The sequence below is a fragment of the Argopecten irradians genome, chromosome 11 (assembly GCF_041381155.1).
Source record: "Argopecten irradians isolate NY chromosome 11, Ai_NY, whole genome shotgun sequence".
In the NCBI taxonomy this organism is placed as follows: domain Eukaryota; kingdom Metazoa; phylum Mollusca; class Bivalvia; order Pectinida; family Pectinidae; genus Argopecten; species Argopecten irradians.
In genome coordinates this window covers 9,256,096-9,271,393 of record NC_091144.1, presented here as the reverse complement: position 1 = coordinate 9,271,393, position 15,298 = coordinate 9,256,096, and the positions used below count along the sequence as shown (strand labels likewise).

At 36.8% G+C, this 15,298-nt stretch overlaps 2 protein-coding genes across 5 annotated transcripts in view; one reads left to right on the top strand and one right to left on the bottom strand.

Annotated features, from left to right (window-relative positions):
• Positions 1-1,826: 1,826 nt before the first annotated feature.
• LOC138334703 (probable G-protein coupled receptor No18) overlaps positions 1,827-15,298 on the bottom strand; it is a 36,302-nt gene continuing 22,830 nt past the window's right edge. For all 4 annotated transcript variants that reach the window (XM_069283379.1, XM_069283380.1, XM_069283378.1 and 1 more), the window contains one exon: positions 1,827-7,968. In XM_069283379.1, the coding sequence (XP_069139480.1) occupies positions 4,095-5,312 (1,218 nt within the window). In that variant the 5' untranslated portion in view covers positions 5,313-7,968 and the 3' untranslated portion in view covers positions 1,827-4,094. The remainder of the gene's footprint in view (positions 7,969-15,298) is intronic.
• On the top strand, positions 10,474-11,963 carry LOC138334386 (uncharacterized). The gene is made up of 2 exons (XM_069283058.1): positions 10,474-10,487; positions 10,592-11,963. Exons 1-2 carry the CDS (start codon positions 10,474-10,476, stop codon positions 11,961-11,963), a joined length of 1,386 nt encoding a protein of 461 aa, XP_069139159.1.

The following is a 15,298-nucleotide window of genomic DNA, read 5'->3' as shown; positions in this document are numbered from 1 at the left end:
CAAATTTGAAAATTTGGTCAATTTTGGCATATTTGTTGACAGTTTTTCTTTTAAAAACAATAGAGCGAAACCTAGAACAAACTTTATATTTTAAGGGAATTAGCAGACACGTAGAATACATCATTTTGAGAAATATAAAGTTTGTTCTAGAATGCGCTCTATGTTAACTAGATGAAAAACTGCATAAAAAAGGCCAATTTTGATGAAATTTTCACATTTTGCATAATTTATGTATAATAAAAATGGTTGCCATGGCAACTAGAAATGTTATATTACCTAATAGCACTATCAAATATGTCAGGTATGTAGTTAAGATTTGAAATGCAAGATTCACATCTTGAAATAAAGGACTTTGAAAAATAGCGGATTTGGGGGCCACAAAAGACCCTTACCATACCTAGTCCTTTCTAACGTAAAATCACTGCTTACTGCATAATCTGATTAAAATACAGATCCTTATTATCACTACAACTACAGATCCTTATTATCACTACAAATACAGATCCTTATTATCACTACAAATACAGATCCTTATTATAACTACAAATACAGATCCTTATTATAACTACAAATACAGATCCTTATTATCACTACAAATACAGATCCTTATTATCACTACAAATTCAGATCCTTATTATAACTACAAATACAGATCATTATTATCACTACAAATACAGATCCTTATTATAACTACAAATACAGATTCTTATTATATTTACAATTACAGATCCTTTTATCACTACAAATACAGATCCTTTTTATCACTACAAATACAGATCCTTATTATCAATACAATTACAGATCCTTTTATCACTACAAATACAGATCCTTATTATCACTACGTTTGATAAGAGGATCTGACAACATCCCACTTGGGGTAACGTCCAGATGAGCTTTGGAAATGGCCAATCAGAATCTTGACTGGGGACGAAATAGTTTGAAAGAGCTTTCCAAATTATTTTCGTGTATGTAGTCATTTCGCCCAAAGAGCACATTAAAGCTAAATGTATATGTATACTGGGACGAAATGGCGTAATCAATTGACGTTGCAATGTGTAGGAAATGGATTTGATCTAAAGTACACTTGCTAAAAAGGTCACCGAATATGACCCCTTGTGGAATGTTGTAAGATCCTCTATTGAACGGAGTGGTTTTAAGGATCTGGATTTTAATCAGAATGCTTACGGACGCGAAGTCATGACATCATAATGAATTTGTTAACCAATGAAAAAAAACTTTATTATATTACAATTGTGTTATTTGAAGGAATTCACGTGTTTTCAGGCGGACTATGTTATCAAACTTATTACATGTACATATGTATCAAGTTCTTACTGTTTGAATACTTACCTAGTGATTTCATTTTTACTTAACATTCACGTTGAAGTTTTTTTTGGTTAGTATTTTTACAAGAACTTCAGCGCATCATTCCCTACAGGTGTTTCTAGATATAACCTTGGAAGCATTATGTTTGCTTTCAGGAAGTCCTGTAAATGACACTGAAAAAATCTCGTATGTTCAAGATATAAGGAAATTCCTATTTTATAACAATACGATACATGATCCTTTTAAGGAAGTTAAACACGCGTTGCTTACAAATAAATGCTACTTAAATGTATAATTTACATTACTTAATAAAACATACACCACCGCAGGTTTTTAATGCCAATGGATCATTCTAACTGATGAAAACAACGATGTAAAAGTCACATAAACATATAATATTGTATGAAGAATACACAAGTAAGCCCTGCAATGTGGACGACCATCGCTGGTGTCTACTGTTGAACAAACATGAAACAACAATGAGTGATCGTAAATATTTATTACGAAATGATATGAATTCCACAGCGAAACAATATATACAAAAACTCAAATAAAACATATTAATATGTATACCTGAATTGATGGAGGAATAAAATAGAAGTAACTATATTACAACACATTAAAAGTTGCAGCAATATGCACATGGAAACGTACGTAAGCTGCAGATGTCACTACACAGAACTTGTTGAATAACGTTTCTGTTACGCGTGCCGATAGTACTTAATGGTTGACTGTTGAGTAAAATGACGTTTTAAAAAAAGCTTACGTCAAACATATTTTCAAATACGTAGTGTAGATTCTGGACATCAAACGCCAGTTAAGTGTCACTGATCGCTAAGTTGCTGACTTATAAGTAGGTTTACTGACATGTCATCCAGTTCTAAGAGGCGAATGCCCTCTTTTTATATTGGAAAACGAATGTGTAACATTCATTATTTCCTCATATGTACGAGTGCAGTGCGCGTTTATCCTGTGCAACAGACGTATATCGTTTGCGACTGTTGAGCATGGCTACTCATGCAATACAGCCGTGGGACGTCAAGGCGTCAACAAAAAAGAATACAAATAGCGTGGACTGTATCAAAATACAATGATGATAGATTGCAACGGTCATGCTTTTTTTCTCCTGTCACGGTGTTGCTAATTGATAGCGGAAAATTTTAAAAATGGCGAATTATGTTAACGTAGGGCATGAATTAAAAAAGCTTCTTTTGTGTGGATAAAAAGATAAGGAAATCATACCCTTGGTATCTTAAAATGTAACATAGCTGGGGTTTTACCTTTATTTTGTGGAATATCAATATACTTTATATTAATTTTTTCACTGCAGTCCCACCATGTATTCCTTACCAAGCGCAGTTAGCAGTCATGTAGACTATCAACTTCAATCATTTATTATGACGTCATCATCATTTTGACGTCGCAATTGTCGTGCCAGCGATCACGGAAAACGACTGTTCAAATTGCTGTTCCATCCATGAAGTTAACAAATGATTAATTCATTATAGATACAAAATCATTTGAGATTTCATTATACAATTATAACCAAATGTAAATATAAACATTGAACGTCTTTCAGTTGGGATTCATAGCACGCTTCATGGAATTTGCCTCTGTCCAGTTGGCATTCATATTGGCTATGAACTCCAACTGAAAGACGTTCAATGCTTAAATATCTACACGTGAAAGAGTTTTATAATATTGTAATTGTTGAATAACTTGATATTATTGCTAAAATGCTAAAAAAATAGCACATATCTGATAACCAAATTCATAATGCAAAATACAATGAATCTGAAAATATGGCCAATGAATTTATTCGGTACATTTTCACTTTTATTAACACAAGTATATAAATGATTTAAAATTAGTGTTGTTATCAACATATTTCTGATATTTTATATGTTAATTTTAAATAAACAAAACAGGTGCTGAAAACATAAGAGTACATGTATAGTTATATCACCAAGCCTATCAGTCATGCGCTTTAAACTATTGGAACAACACATGAATTCTAAATGTACATTAGCTACTAGACTAAAAAATAACTTAATAAGGTAATCCGATTAACTGACGAAATAGCGGCAATATGAATCATTTTTGATTATCTATTTTTTCCGGGGCTAGTAGTTCTTTAGATACAGGAATATAACTTTTGTTGCAATAAGCAAATTGAATCAAAAGGAACGATAGCAATGGCAGGAAGACAAAGATGAATTTAAACTAAACAAAAAATTGCACGTGTTTTTTAAAAATCGATATCGATATTTCAACAAATGTTTGCAAATTAAACTGCCCCAGTATTCATAGCGGATTATCATGGAGTTTGTAAACAAGATGTTATCGTAACCCAATAAATTTAAGGCAATGATATCGAAAACGAACATGCATGTTAAGCAAAAATCTTGTTTAATTTTACATTTGAAAAACATTCTTATATATCAGCATTTTAATATTTTCTTTTACAACATTTTGCTCGATGATATTTATTTGGTGTTTTACTACATAAAAGAAATGTTCGAAAAGATAATACATTCGTTGATTGTAGGTCTAATACACCAACACACAGTAATTAAAATATAACGTCTTTATAGGAATTTAAGTATCGTGCCAATAACAACCAAACTAATGGGTATGCAAAATGATAAATCAGGTGGTATTGCTATTGTAAAATAAGGAACCATTCACTTATAATGAAATTACAGGTTAAATTATCAAATTGTGCAAAAACGTATTGAAACAATATATTTATGATTTTCTAACGCTTGTCACACCAGGGTTTGGCCATTGATCTTTATCGTTGTCGACGATCTAGGACTTCTACACTTAAGTTTCTTCACATAGATATATTTAAATGCCTTCTGGAAGTCATTATTGAAGATGGTGTAGATAATAGGATTGAGGCTGGAATTGACATACCCAAGGACAACAACAAACATCTCTACCGTAGCCGTCCCTTCTTTGATACAGCCAGAACAAAATGGCATGATGACGTAATATAGAAAGAAGGGTAGCCAACAGAAGATAAACGCTCCCATTATGAAGCCAAGAATTCGAGCTGCGCGGCGTTCTTTTGAAAGGGAAATTTTCTGCTTTTGCTCAAAGAAGGTGGATATTTTCTGAGCTGACACTGGGTTATTGTTAACTGCTAAGTATACCCGCGTCTCCGTAGACGTGCCGCCTTGAGTCTTTGTCGTGACCGTTTTAGACTTGACCGGCGTGTCTGTGGTATCCTTCTGTGCCGGTTCAGTGCTAGCCTCGGAGGCAGGGTCACTGCTAATATTGGGACTAGGTTTAGGGCTAGTCATACATGACAGTTTTGTGCCGGCCGACGCCTTGGCCCTTTCACGAAGACGTTTCCGTGTTGCCAAGAATATTTTCAGGTACACGAATGACATTATGGCCAACGGGATATAGAATGAGCCACAGGCCGAGTAAATAACGAAGCCCTTTTCGTTCGTCAGATGACATTGTCCACTTTCAGAATCGAAAAGACTTCCATGATTTTTGTCACTCCAACCAAACAGCGGTGGCACTGATATAGCAGCACTCGACACCCAGGCGGCCACAATCATAAACAACACACGCTTACTCGTCCTCTTAGCGGCATAGTTCAAGGGGTCGTGTATGGCGAAATAGCGATCTAGAGCAATTACACAGATATTTAAAATGGAGGCTGTGCACAATAATATATCAAAAGTTAGCCACAGGTCACAAAATGCAAATCCATAAATCCATTCGTTGAATAATATATTAGAGACATGGAACGGCATAACGAGTATAGCTACAGCCATGTCAGCTACAGACAACGATATGACGAAAAAGTTCTGAACACTTCTCAATGGCTTGTATATAAAAATGGCAGCTACAACGTAGATGTTTCCGACAAGGGTAAGAACGATCAGGAACGACATAAACACCACAGTTACGTACCCTTCCCAATCAGGACTAGAGGGCAGGGAAAAGTTGCTGTAATTATTCGCCATTTTACTGTAGTCCGGTCTAAACGAATTTCACTGACGAAATAATGAAATGAAAGACACAATCGTTAGCCTAAATCCAAGTATTATACTCCATACATGTTACCTTGTGTCCACTAAACGTAGAACGAGTCAAAGTCTTGTGCTAGCTTATTGAGGACCTACGTTCCAGGCGCTAATCCTCACTAATATCCCATCAAACATAGCTAACGAAGATTTGTACCTAATCACACGCCTGGCGTCGTTCCACTTTCCCGTCAAATGCCCTGTTGTTTTAATCAGCTACGAGCAGTAACCTGCTAATGAGAGATAGCATGGCTTGTCATTGTTTTATGTCACAATAGGTCAGGAAACGAAGTTTAAGAAGGTGTCAAAGTCAAACATTGCTGTATCAAGTCGGAATTCAGCTCCAAACCATCTACATTTCTGGATTTCGATTGATGCATGCGCTGATTAAACAAATTTGAATTATTCAATCAATCTCTTATGTTTTAAGACAGCGAGTAAAGTGTATGCGTCTTTCGGATTTCAACAGATTCCAATGTTAATTGTTACCACGTTCTTATGTAATGAATGTCACAATGAAATTCTTGTGTGTACGATTTCTTCGCAAGGTTCCTGTGCAAAGTCGCCCGATTGGTCGTTGTGTGATAACTTGCGCTGTAAAGTTTCTCTTGTTTAAACCCACCCGGTAAGGTTCCTGTGTTAAAAGTTACCCGGTAAGGTTCCTTTGTTAAAAGTTACCCGGTGATGTTACTGTGTTAAAAGTTACCCGGTAAGGTTACTGTGTTAAAAGTTACCCGGTAAGGTTACTGTGTTAAAAGTTACCCGGTAAGGTTACTGTGTTAAAAGTTACCCGGTAAGGTTCCTGTGTTAAAAGATACCCGGTAAAGTTCCTGTGTTAAACAATACCCGGTAAGGTTACTGTGTTAAAAGTTACCATTAAGGTTCATGTGTTTAAAGTTACCCGGTAAGGTTCCCGTGTTAAAAGTTACACGGTAATATAAGGTTCCTGTGTTTAAAGCTACCCAGTAAGGTTCCTGTGTTAAAAGTTACCCGGTAAGGTTCCCGTGTTAAAAATTACTCGGTAAGGTTCCCGTGTTAAAAATTACCCGGTAAGGTTACTGTGTTTTAACTTATCCAGTAAATGTTCGTGATGTTAAGATGACCTATCGATAGCGTGAAAGTTAAAAAGCTTGATCCTAATGTACAATATGTAGCATGTCATCGACCTTGTCAAGCATTGTTTACTGTTCTTAGGTTTCTTTGCGTGCCAACGGCCTTTCGAGACGATATCTTATATACGTCAGTAGAGAAACCAAACAAATGGAAGCTTCTTATTCTCAAAGGATGTTTTATCTTATAAACTCGTCAATACATTTGTTCAATCCTGTATATCCCTTGTACGATTTATATTTTCTTATTTCAATATAGGCCTATCCCTCCTTATTGTTGATTCCAGATCGGCTGTGATACAGTTAGTAGCTTTTGACGTTGATATAGATGCGTGTAAAATACTATTCGTCGCAGTCCCTTGGTAATTATGGCCTATAGAAAGTCTAGTTTTGTTCCGGACCAACAGAAACTCGACGATAATCCATCCGTTTTTAATTGGCTTTTTATTGCCAGTTACTACCCGATATAATAGAATCACAATCAACAGGATCCTAGAATCGTGGCAGCAGTTCTTTCCTGTATACTCTCAATATAGTGTATACAAAGGAACAAAGCTCGTGACATGAAAACTAGATTCACGCGATGGACAAGTTATATATCTCATTTAAATGACCAAACCCGTCGTAATTATCCTGTTATTGATCTTGTAATGAGGAATACTATAAAACTGTCTTTGAAACTTGTCGACAATGTCTCGCGTTGACGTGCTCTAGACGTTGTACTATGTAGTCGTGTTTTACATGGATTCCCGAATGTTGTTCAGTAATGTCCGTCTAATACCTTTCAATGGGTTGTCATCACTCACAAAGCTTCCACATATAACGTATTTCCGTTAAGCAATTTCAACTTAATACGCGAAAAAAGGTTTCCGATTTAACGTCCGTCACGATGATGACGGATTAGGCGTTGTTTACTGGATAGATTGTGATGACGACAGTGTTACTGTCAGATACTGCCACACACAAGTATTAAAACGTTCTCTAGTGATTAATTCTGGTTTGTGAATCACATCAACTATATTCGTTAATCTTAACGTTTGTTTATTTTTTGTCTTGTAACAAAACCTCCTGTCGAGTGACATATATACGATGGCGCGTTACCTGTCTTTTTAACAATCACGTGATTAAGGTCGTTCTGTAGATTCAGTAGATAAAGGTTGTCATTGGTCACACTATCTATGATTGTTTGTGATGAAACGCGTTATTGGACTTTCTAAGGGTATCTACGTATTTCAAGCTGTGATCAAACACTCCATACCACCGGCACAAAGTTGGAAATCTTAGATGATGAACGTCGCCCTAAATGATGTCTTCTACCAAGGTCATGTTCTCCGCGTGACGAATCCGGGCTTGTGGGTCAGTAAAGGAAATGGTGTTCCTTTGCAGTCTGAGTATCTGTGATGTTGTATTCCACGGTTTGTCACCACTGACACTATGCTGATGACGCTGGGGCCATGGATTTACCGCCGTAGTCAGTGTCCACTCGCCTGTAAAACATGAGATCAGATTTTCATTGATTGAGCAAGGAAACCAGGACACGCTAAGCATCAACACTCGATGGTTAGACACCGGAAAATTATTTTACCCGAACAATAATTAGCCGATTACATCCACTGCATATGTCATAAACAATTTCAGCATTAATTACACCATTTGATAGCATGCTGGTGATCGATAGTGTGTTCTGAGAGGTTTTGTTAAAGTGGAATGTAACTTTTTAATGTTCTAAAATGATTAAATAGATACAAAGTAGATCAATGTAAGCGTCCATTTTACTTCATCAATCATTAACACTCGTTGTCATAGTAATTCTACTCGTAAACATGTAAAATTGTCTCTCGTTATAGCACTTAATATGCAACATGGTTTCGGCATACAAAGATGATTGAAATTTTATCAAAAGGAATACCAAGACAACAGATGAAGAAGATAAAAGCGGGTGTCAAACCAAAGAGCTTTCAAATTAGATTAGAAAAAACTAGACAAGGTTTAATTATCTAGAAAAGTTTCTCAGATGTCCTGTTCGTATACTTAACGTTCTGGTGGTGGAATCAAAGCGATCCCAACCTTCACAAGCTTCGGTTCATGATCAATTTCAGAAATCACGAACTCATGAATACACCCTGTGTAAATTGTTCTTTATCACTGGGTTGGTTCGGGTTTATCTGGGGTATAACCTTCAAGTGTCGTCATTCCGTATGTCGAGTGTATGTTTGGAGACAGTAGAGTATGTGTGTTGCGAGTCCTAGCGATAGCAGGGGCTCATTGCCTTTTAGAAATGTGTATAAGTTGTAACAGAGGAACATAGTGTTGATGGCAGCGTGCGATATCTTTACCGTCATCGTTTTATAAAGGGCGTCGAAATAGTGAAGACGACTACATTTGCGATCTGATCTTTTCTAGTGCTGAAAAAGTCTATAATAGTGGTAGTTTCTACCATTTCGTAATTAATCCTTAGTATGATTAATGAGAAAGTCATTAAAGAAAGGAAATTATCTCAAATTTAGTCGCCTTTCACAGTCTAAAACGTGGCCTAGCGTAACTTTGATCCAATACAGTATTGGTTTTGTTCATTATTATTTCAATCGTCCCACAATACACCGCGCACTATTTTGTAGAAATTAAGTAAACACATGCTTAAAAAGAGACTTTAAAACAAAACGGTATTTAATCAAACATAATACAAGCTAATATCTATTTATTTAATGAATGTACGAATTGGACCCAGTGCTCCTAAAAGAGTCAGCGTCAGCTATACAACTACATGATGCTCATGCGATTCGTCTAAAATGCCTACCGATAGGAATTTATTGTTAGTTACAATTACCGAACAAACAAATATCATAGTCAGTTTGTTACTGAATATGAATGGTTATCTTTACAAAAAGAAGGAAGAAATACTCATATGTAGAGCTCAACAACCAACTACGTGTTTTTTTCTTTTAATTCCTTCAATTACAGCCCAGAAAACATTTTTCCGTGCAACCTTTTAATGCGATATTGCAACGTGTTTTTCAGTTTTCAGAAAGGTCCACCCCACACAGCGCACCGTTCACTTAAGTTCATACTAAACTTTTTACCGATTGACTTGTTCTTTGACAAATGAGTCGTGTCCAGTTCTTGTCATTAATTACCCGGTAATGACTAATTGGATAATTCAGACGAGTCTCGAGTGAATATCTATGAATAATTACTCACATACGTTTCAGTTGGTTGCTTGTCCTATTAAAGGGATATGAACCTTAAATAATTTGTTCTGTATGCTTAGATATGGTTTTCAGATGTTTATTGAATATTTTATTACAATGATTGGTTATCTAAAACGACAGGAAAACGTGGGGAATACCTACCTCAAAAATGATTAAAATAGACCGTCATATTCTATTTTTGGAACACAAAACGAAAGCTGGCCGAAAGCGAGGTTATAATGAACAACAAACTTCTTGACATGACAAGGAATATTAGTTTTTCACATTTTAAGATTATTTTCTAATTTACGATGGTTGACAAATGAAGTTTAAGTCATATTTGTTATAAAACAATTTGTATTCAGCGTAAGAATGATAAGTCAAAAGTCAAACGAGACTTTTCATTCGACAGGGCACCGCGAAGGGAGGTTCCTGACTTATTGCACATATGTACATCACGCAAGTATAAAGTGGGGAGTTGCTCCCGTCTCATGCATTTCAGTGATCCATTTATATTTACCTACTTTACCAATCGCGCACGTTACTGACTCTTGACGTACACTGTGGGAGGTCACTTAAGTTCAACACTACTATACTATCGTTACAAAATTCGACCGGACCGGTTCAAAATACAAAAAGATGGAATTTCCATTATGATTATTTTATTTGACACATTTGCACAATAACTGATATATATTACTTAGTAAGGTATCTGACACGTCTTAAATATGTATTTTACTCAAATTTACATGGTTTTTTAGGTTCATGTCCATTTAACAGCTTTTCTAAAAGTAATTTACGTGAATGCGGCGTTTTGGGTATGTGAAGTGCGTGTATATTTTAAGAAAATGCAGTATGCTTGTTCTGGGCCTCTTTGGAATAATGGAACGCTTGCCAATCTTATAGTGTTGTCTCACTGAAGCATACAGCCAGAACAAGCACTCAGACCAACAAGCACTCAGAAACAAGCACTCAGCACAAAACAAGCAACTCAGAACACAAACACAGAACACACACACAGAACAACCACTCAGACACAGAACAACCACTCAACAAGACACTCAGACACAAACAACACTCAGAACACAGAACAACCACTCAGAACACAGAACAACACTCAGACACACAGAACAACCACTCAGACACAGAACAACCACTCAAACAGAACACCACTCAGACACAACACAACCATCAGACACAGAACAACACTCAGACACAAACAACCACTCAGACACAAACAACCACTCAGACACAGAACAACCACTCAGACACAGAACAACCACTCAGAACAAACAACCACACTCAGACACGAACAACCACTCAGACACAGAACAACAACCACTCAGACACAGAACAACCACTCAGACACAGAACAACCATCAGACACAGAACAACCACTCAGACACAGAACAACCACTCAACACACAACCACTCAGACACAGACAACCTCAGACACAGAACAACACTCAGACACAGAACAACCACTCAACAACAGAACAACCACTCAGACACAAACACAGAACAACACTCAGACACAGAACAACCACTCAGACACAGAACAACACTCAGACACAACAACCACTCAGACACAAAACAACCAATCAACACAGAACAAGAACAACAAGACAACACTCAGACACAGAACAACCACTCAGACACAGAACAACCACTCAGACACAGAACAACCACTCAGACACAGAACAACCACTCAGACACAGAATAAGCACTCAGACACAGAACAACCACTCACAAAACAGAACAACCACTCAGACACAGAACAACCACTCAGACACAAAACAACCACTCAGACACAGAACAACCACTCAGACACAGAACAACCACTCAGACACAAACAACCACTCAGACACAGAACACTCAGACACAGAACAACCACTCAGACACAGAACAACACTCAGACACGAACACAAAACAACCACTCAGACACAGAACAACCCACACAGAACAACATCAGCACAGAAGAACAACCACTCAGACACAGAACAAGCACTCAGACACAGAACAACCACTCAGACACAGAACAAGCAACAGACACAGAACAACCACTCAGACACAGAACAACCACTCAGACACAGAACAAGCACTCAGACACAGAACAAGCACTCAGACACAGAACAACCACTCAGACACAGAACAACCACTCAGACACAGAACAAGCACTCAGACACAGAACAAGCACTCAGACACAGAACAAGCACTCAGACACAGAACAAGCACTCAGACCGAGAACAAGCACTCTCAGAAGAACAAAAAACAAGCATGCAGTTAAAATATAACACTGCAGAGACTAATGCATAATGAATATACGACAGTCAGAATTTGACTTCATTGATAATTCTGTACCATCTCTTGCTAATAATACGTTAATTAAGGCATGGAAGAAATAAATTTATATGTGGCAAGCATTAGCGAAGATCTGATTCACAAACTGTGAAATGATACAAGTAAATTATTTAATATAGGGTACATGTAGCACTGAAATAAATGTCATACATCATTAAAAAACAAAGTGATCAACAGAAAAAAATCAATGTAAGTAGTAAATCGTAATGAAGAGAAAACTCAGTTTTTATAGAAACAAAAACGTAATTTTCAGATATATGAGGATATTTGGTGCCAAAACTTACGCAAACAGTTTTCGATCCAGCCTTATTAATGTTTCATAGGGACTCAGCTGTCGGGACATTCGGATTAGTATTGACAGCTATTGATACATGAATACTCCAGTAAAGCAACTAACTTGACAGGTATGGTACCATTGGTGGCACTGAATGATAACCAGACATATGGGATTTGTAGCACATGATGGGGCAGTACGATAGCATTTGTGTTACTTAGTCTATACCATGGTTAATAATACGTGCGAATCAATATTTTAAAAAAAAGCCAAAACATATACATGGTTTAAGGCTGAAATCCTCCGTTCACACTGATCTAGACAAACATGTGAAAGTGCATTTATCATCGATATTACGCTACTGTGCAGTATTTCAGCTCCTTACCCCAAAACGCTTTGAGCACATTACAGAAGTCAGTATAATGTTTTTTCTTTATTCGTTTCATAACGAGAAATAAAGAAATCAATTAAGATAGTCCATTCTGTTAATTGATTATCTCACGCACTACTGCCCACAGCCCCTGACATTTACAATCCTTTCAAGTGATATTCTGGTACTCCGCTGATAATGGCGTGTATCAATAAGATTATAATCTCTATTCAGCAAACTACTATTTTTGCATATGCTTCATAACCAAGACTCATATTCCAAGAAATAAAACCACTTTTTCGGATAAAATCAATTCCGTTTTCAAATGAAATTGATTTTCCTTTGTGTAGAATGATTCGGAGACTTTCCAGAGTACATTTGGGAAGTTATCTTGAAGAAGATACGTTTGTAGCACTCTGACACAGGACCATGGCATTGGTTGTTTAATCAATATCAGAATTTGTATTTCACAGAAACTCTCGGTTGATCATTAACATTATGATGTTCCTCTACTTTTTCGTCCGACACAATCAGCTAAGATCAATTTCATCCTAGCATATTCCGCATCATAAACCAGTTTGCCATGAACTTATTAAAATGTAAGGATATTTGCTAAATTAAGAACGTGCCCGATTATAATGATGGAAGATTCAACACAAAGATACCAAGTGAAAAACCGATGACCAGTAGCGTTTAAATGCTTCTCTTCAGTGATACAGATGTAGAGTGGCATTTGAAAAATGTCGGATTATTTCCCATAAGCATTGCATTTTTCCTATGTTTACTAAATCCAGATCAAAGTATATCGAAGATTGTTTAATCCATAAAGGCGTTGTTGTTATATCCGGACGCAACAGTATTGAACAACAACGCAACTATTTTAGAAAACCGAAGATGCATTTATTTAAATATTCATATTACCACAAGCGTTCTACTCTTACAAATAACCACGTTAAGAATATACCAGAGTATCCCAAAAGATAGAATAACCACACACGAAACACATTACAATCATGAGAGATCGTCCTTAAATGGCCATATCTTTTTATAATATGTTAAACCTAACACAATGTATGACGTTGTATTGTTTATTAGCGGCAGCTTCCGTTCTGATCGTCGATGACATTCACGTTGATATATCGACGTGTGGCTGTGATAATTGATGTTCAGTTTTATTTTACCCATGTGCGTGTCCAAATGTCAATGTTGTTTACTAGAATTCTGTGAGAATTCACACACGTCGGCAAACGTTTGATCAGAAGATTTGATATATTTAAAGTCAATTGTGTTAACTTGTGTGGCGTACGATAAAATCAATGTATGGTGAAATATCGGTTATATCAAGCTACATTCGACTACAGAGGAAAGTTTAAACGAATACTTCGGTTTTGATCTTGAGTTGAGCGTTCGTCCCAAGCAGGTGGGCGTTTTGTTTTGTCCCCTGACCGAGACACACCATAGTCGAAATTTGTAGCTTCTGCTCCTGCTTTGCGTTCAGCATGTCTTTGGCAGTGATAAAGCACTGGTTTTGACAAGGACTGTCCTTGTAGACGGCTTTAGGTTCGGTCATCTAGACTGGTTTGCCCGTTGGCAGTATCATGTGACCGGAAGGGGTATAATGTTTGGTGATTGTGGCAGTACGTTACGTCAGTGACCGCGCTATACACCGGCCAAATGTTTCAGGTACTAACACAAGAAAAGGTTCCAAACTCCCAAAGCACACACCGGAAGACACCAAACGCAACCCATGCCTTACAAGAAAGTTTGACGTCACATGATGTCACGTATGATGTATCAACCATCCAATCAGCAATATATTTATAGAGTAACGGGCCAAACGTTATGGTATACAAACAACTTCAACAGTTCTATTTTGTTAGTTTGCAGACAATATATGTGGTAATAATGGTTTCTCACGTGTTACAGTCCTATCATCGACATTCAACTTACCTGCCAATGTTTACCACTACACGAAAGTATACCGTTATGAGTTTAATTGATGTACGGCCCATTTTTGGTTTGTCCCGCTAGGTTCCCGTAGTAATTTTTGTCAAAGAAGGAACATGATAGCAGTGAGGTTGTAGTTTCAAAACTTATAGAATAAGACCTGTCGATTGACTTTTAAAAGCTACTCCCTCTAACATACAATTGATTAAACTGTTTATATTGCGATAAAACATTCGATTAAACCCTAACAAATCAACTAGGAAAGAGCTAGACCGTGACATGAAAGCAGGCAAAAGGACAAAATCTGTAGTTGTAGTAGTAGGAATTTTTGACAATGGCGATAAATGCCACTAGGAATCACCTACTTAAAAGTGTGTAAATAACGCGATCAATACTACCACACTAGCATATTAACACTAGGTTTTCTATATGAAAATTGCATTTTTAGGGGGAGATTCATAAACATTACCGTCCATTTTAAACAAAAAAACATTCAGAAGATTGATGATTTGCATAATGTAATTGTACAAACGTTATCGTGTGTGTGATATCTTGGTCTTCCGGCAGCACAATCCAATACATATGTAAACATACATATTAACTATGCTCATTTGTAGCACTGAGCCGATTCCTGGTGCGAACCCTCACGTCGGCTTAACAAAATACGGATAGTCTAC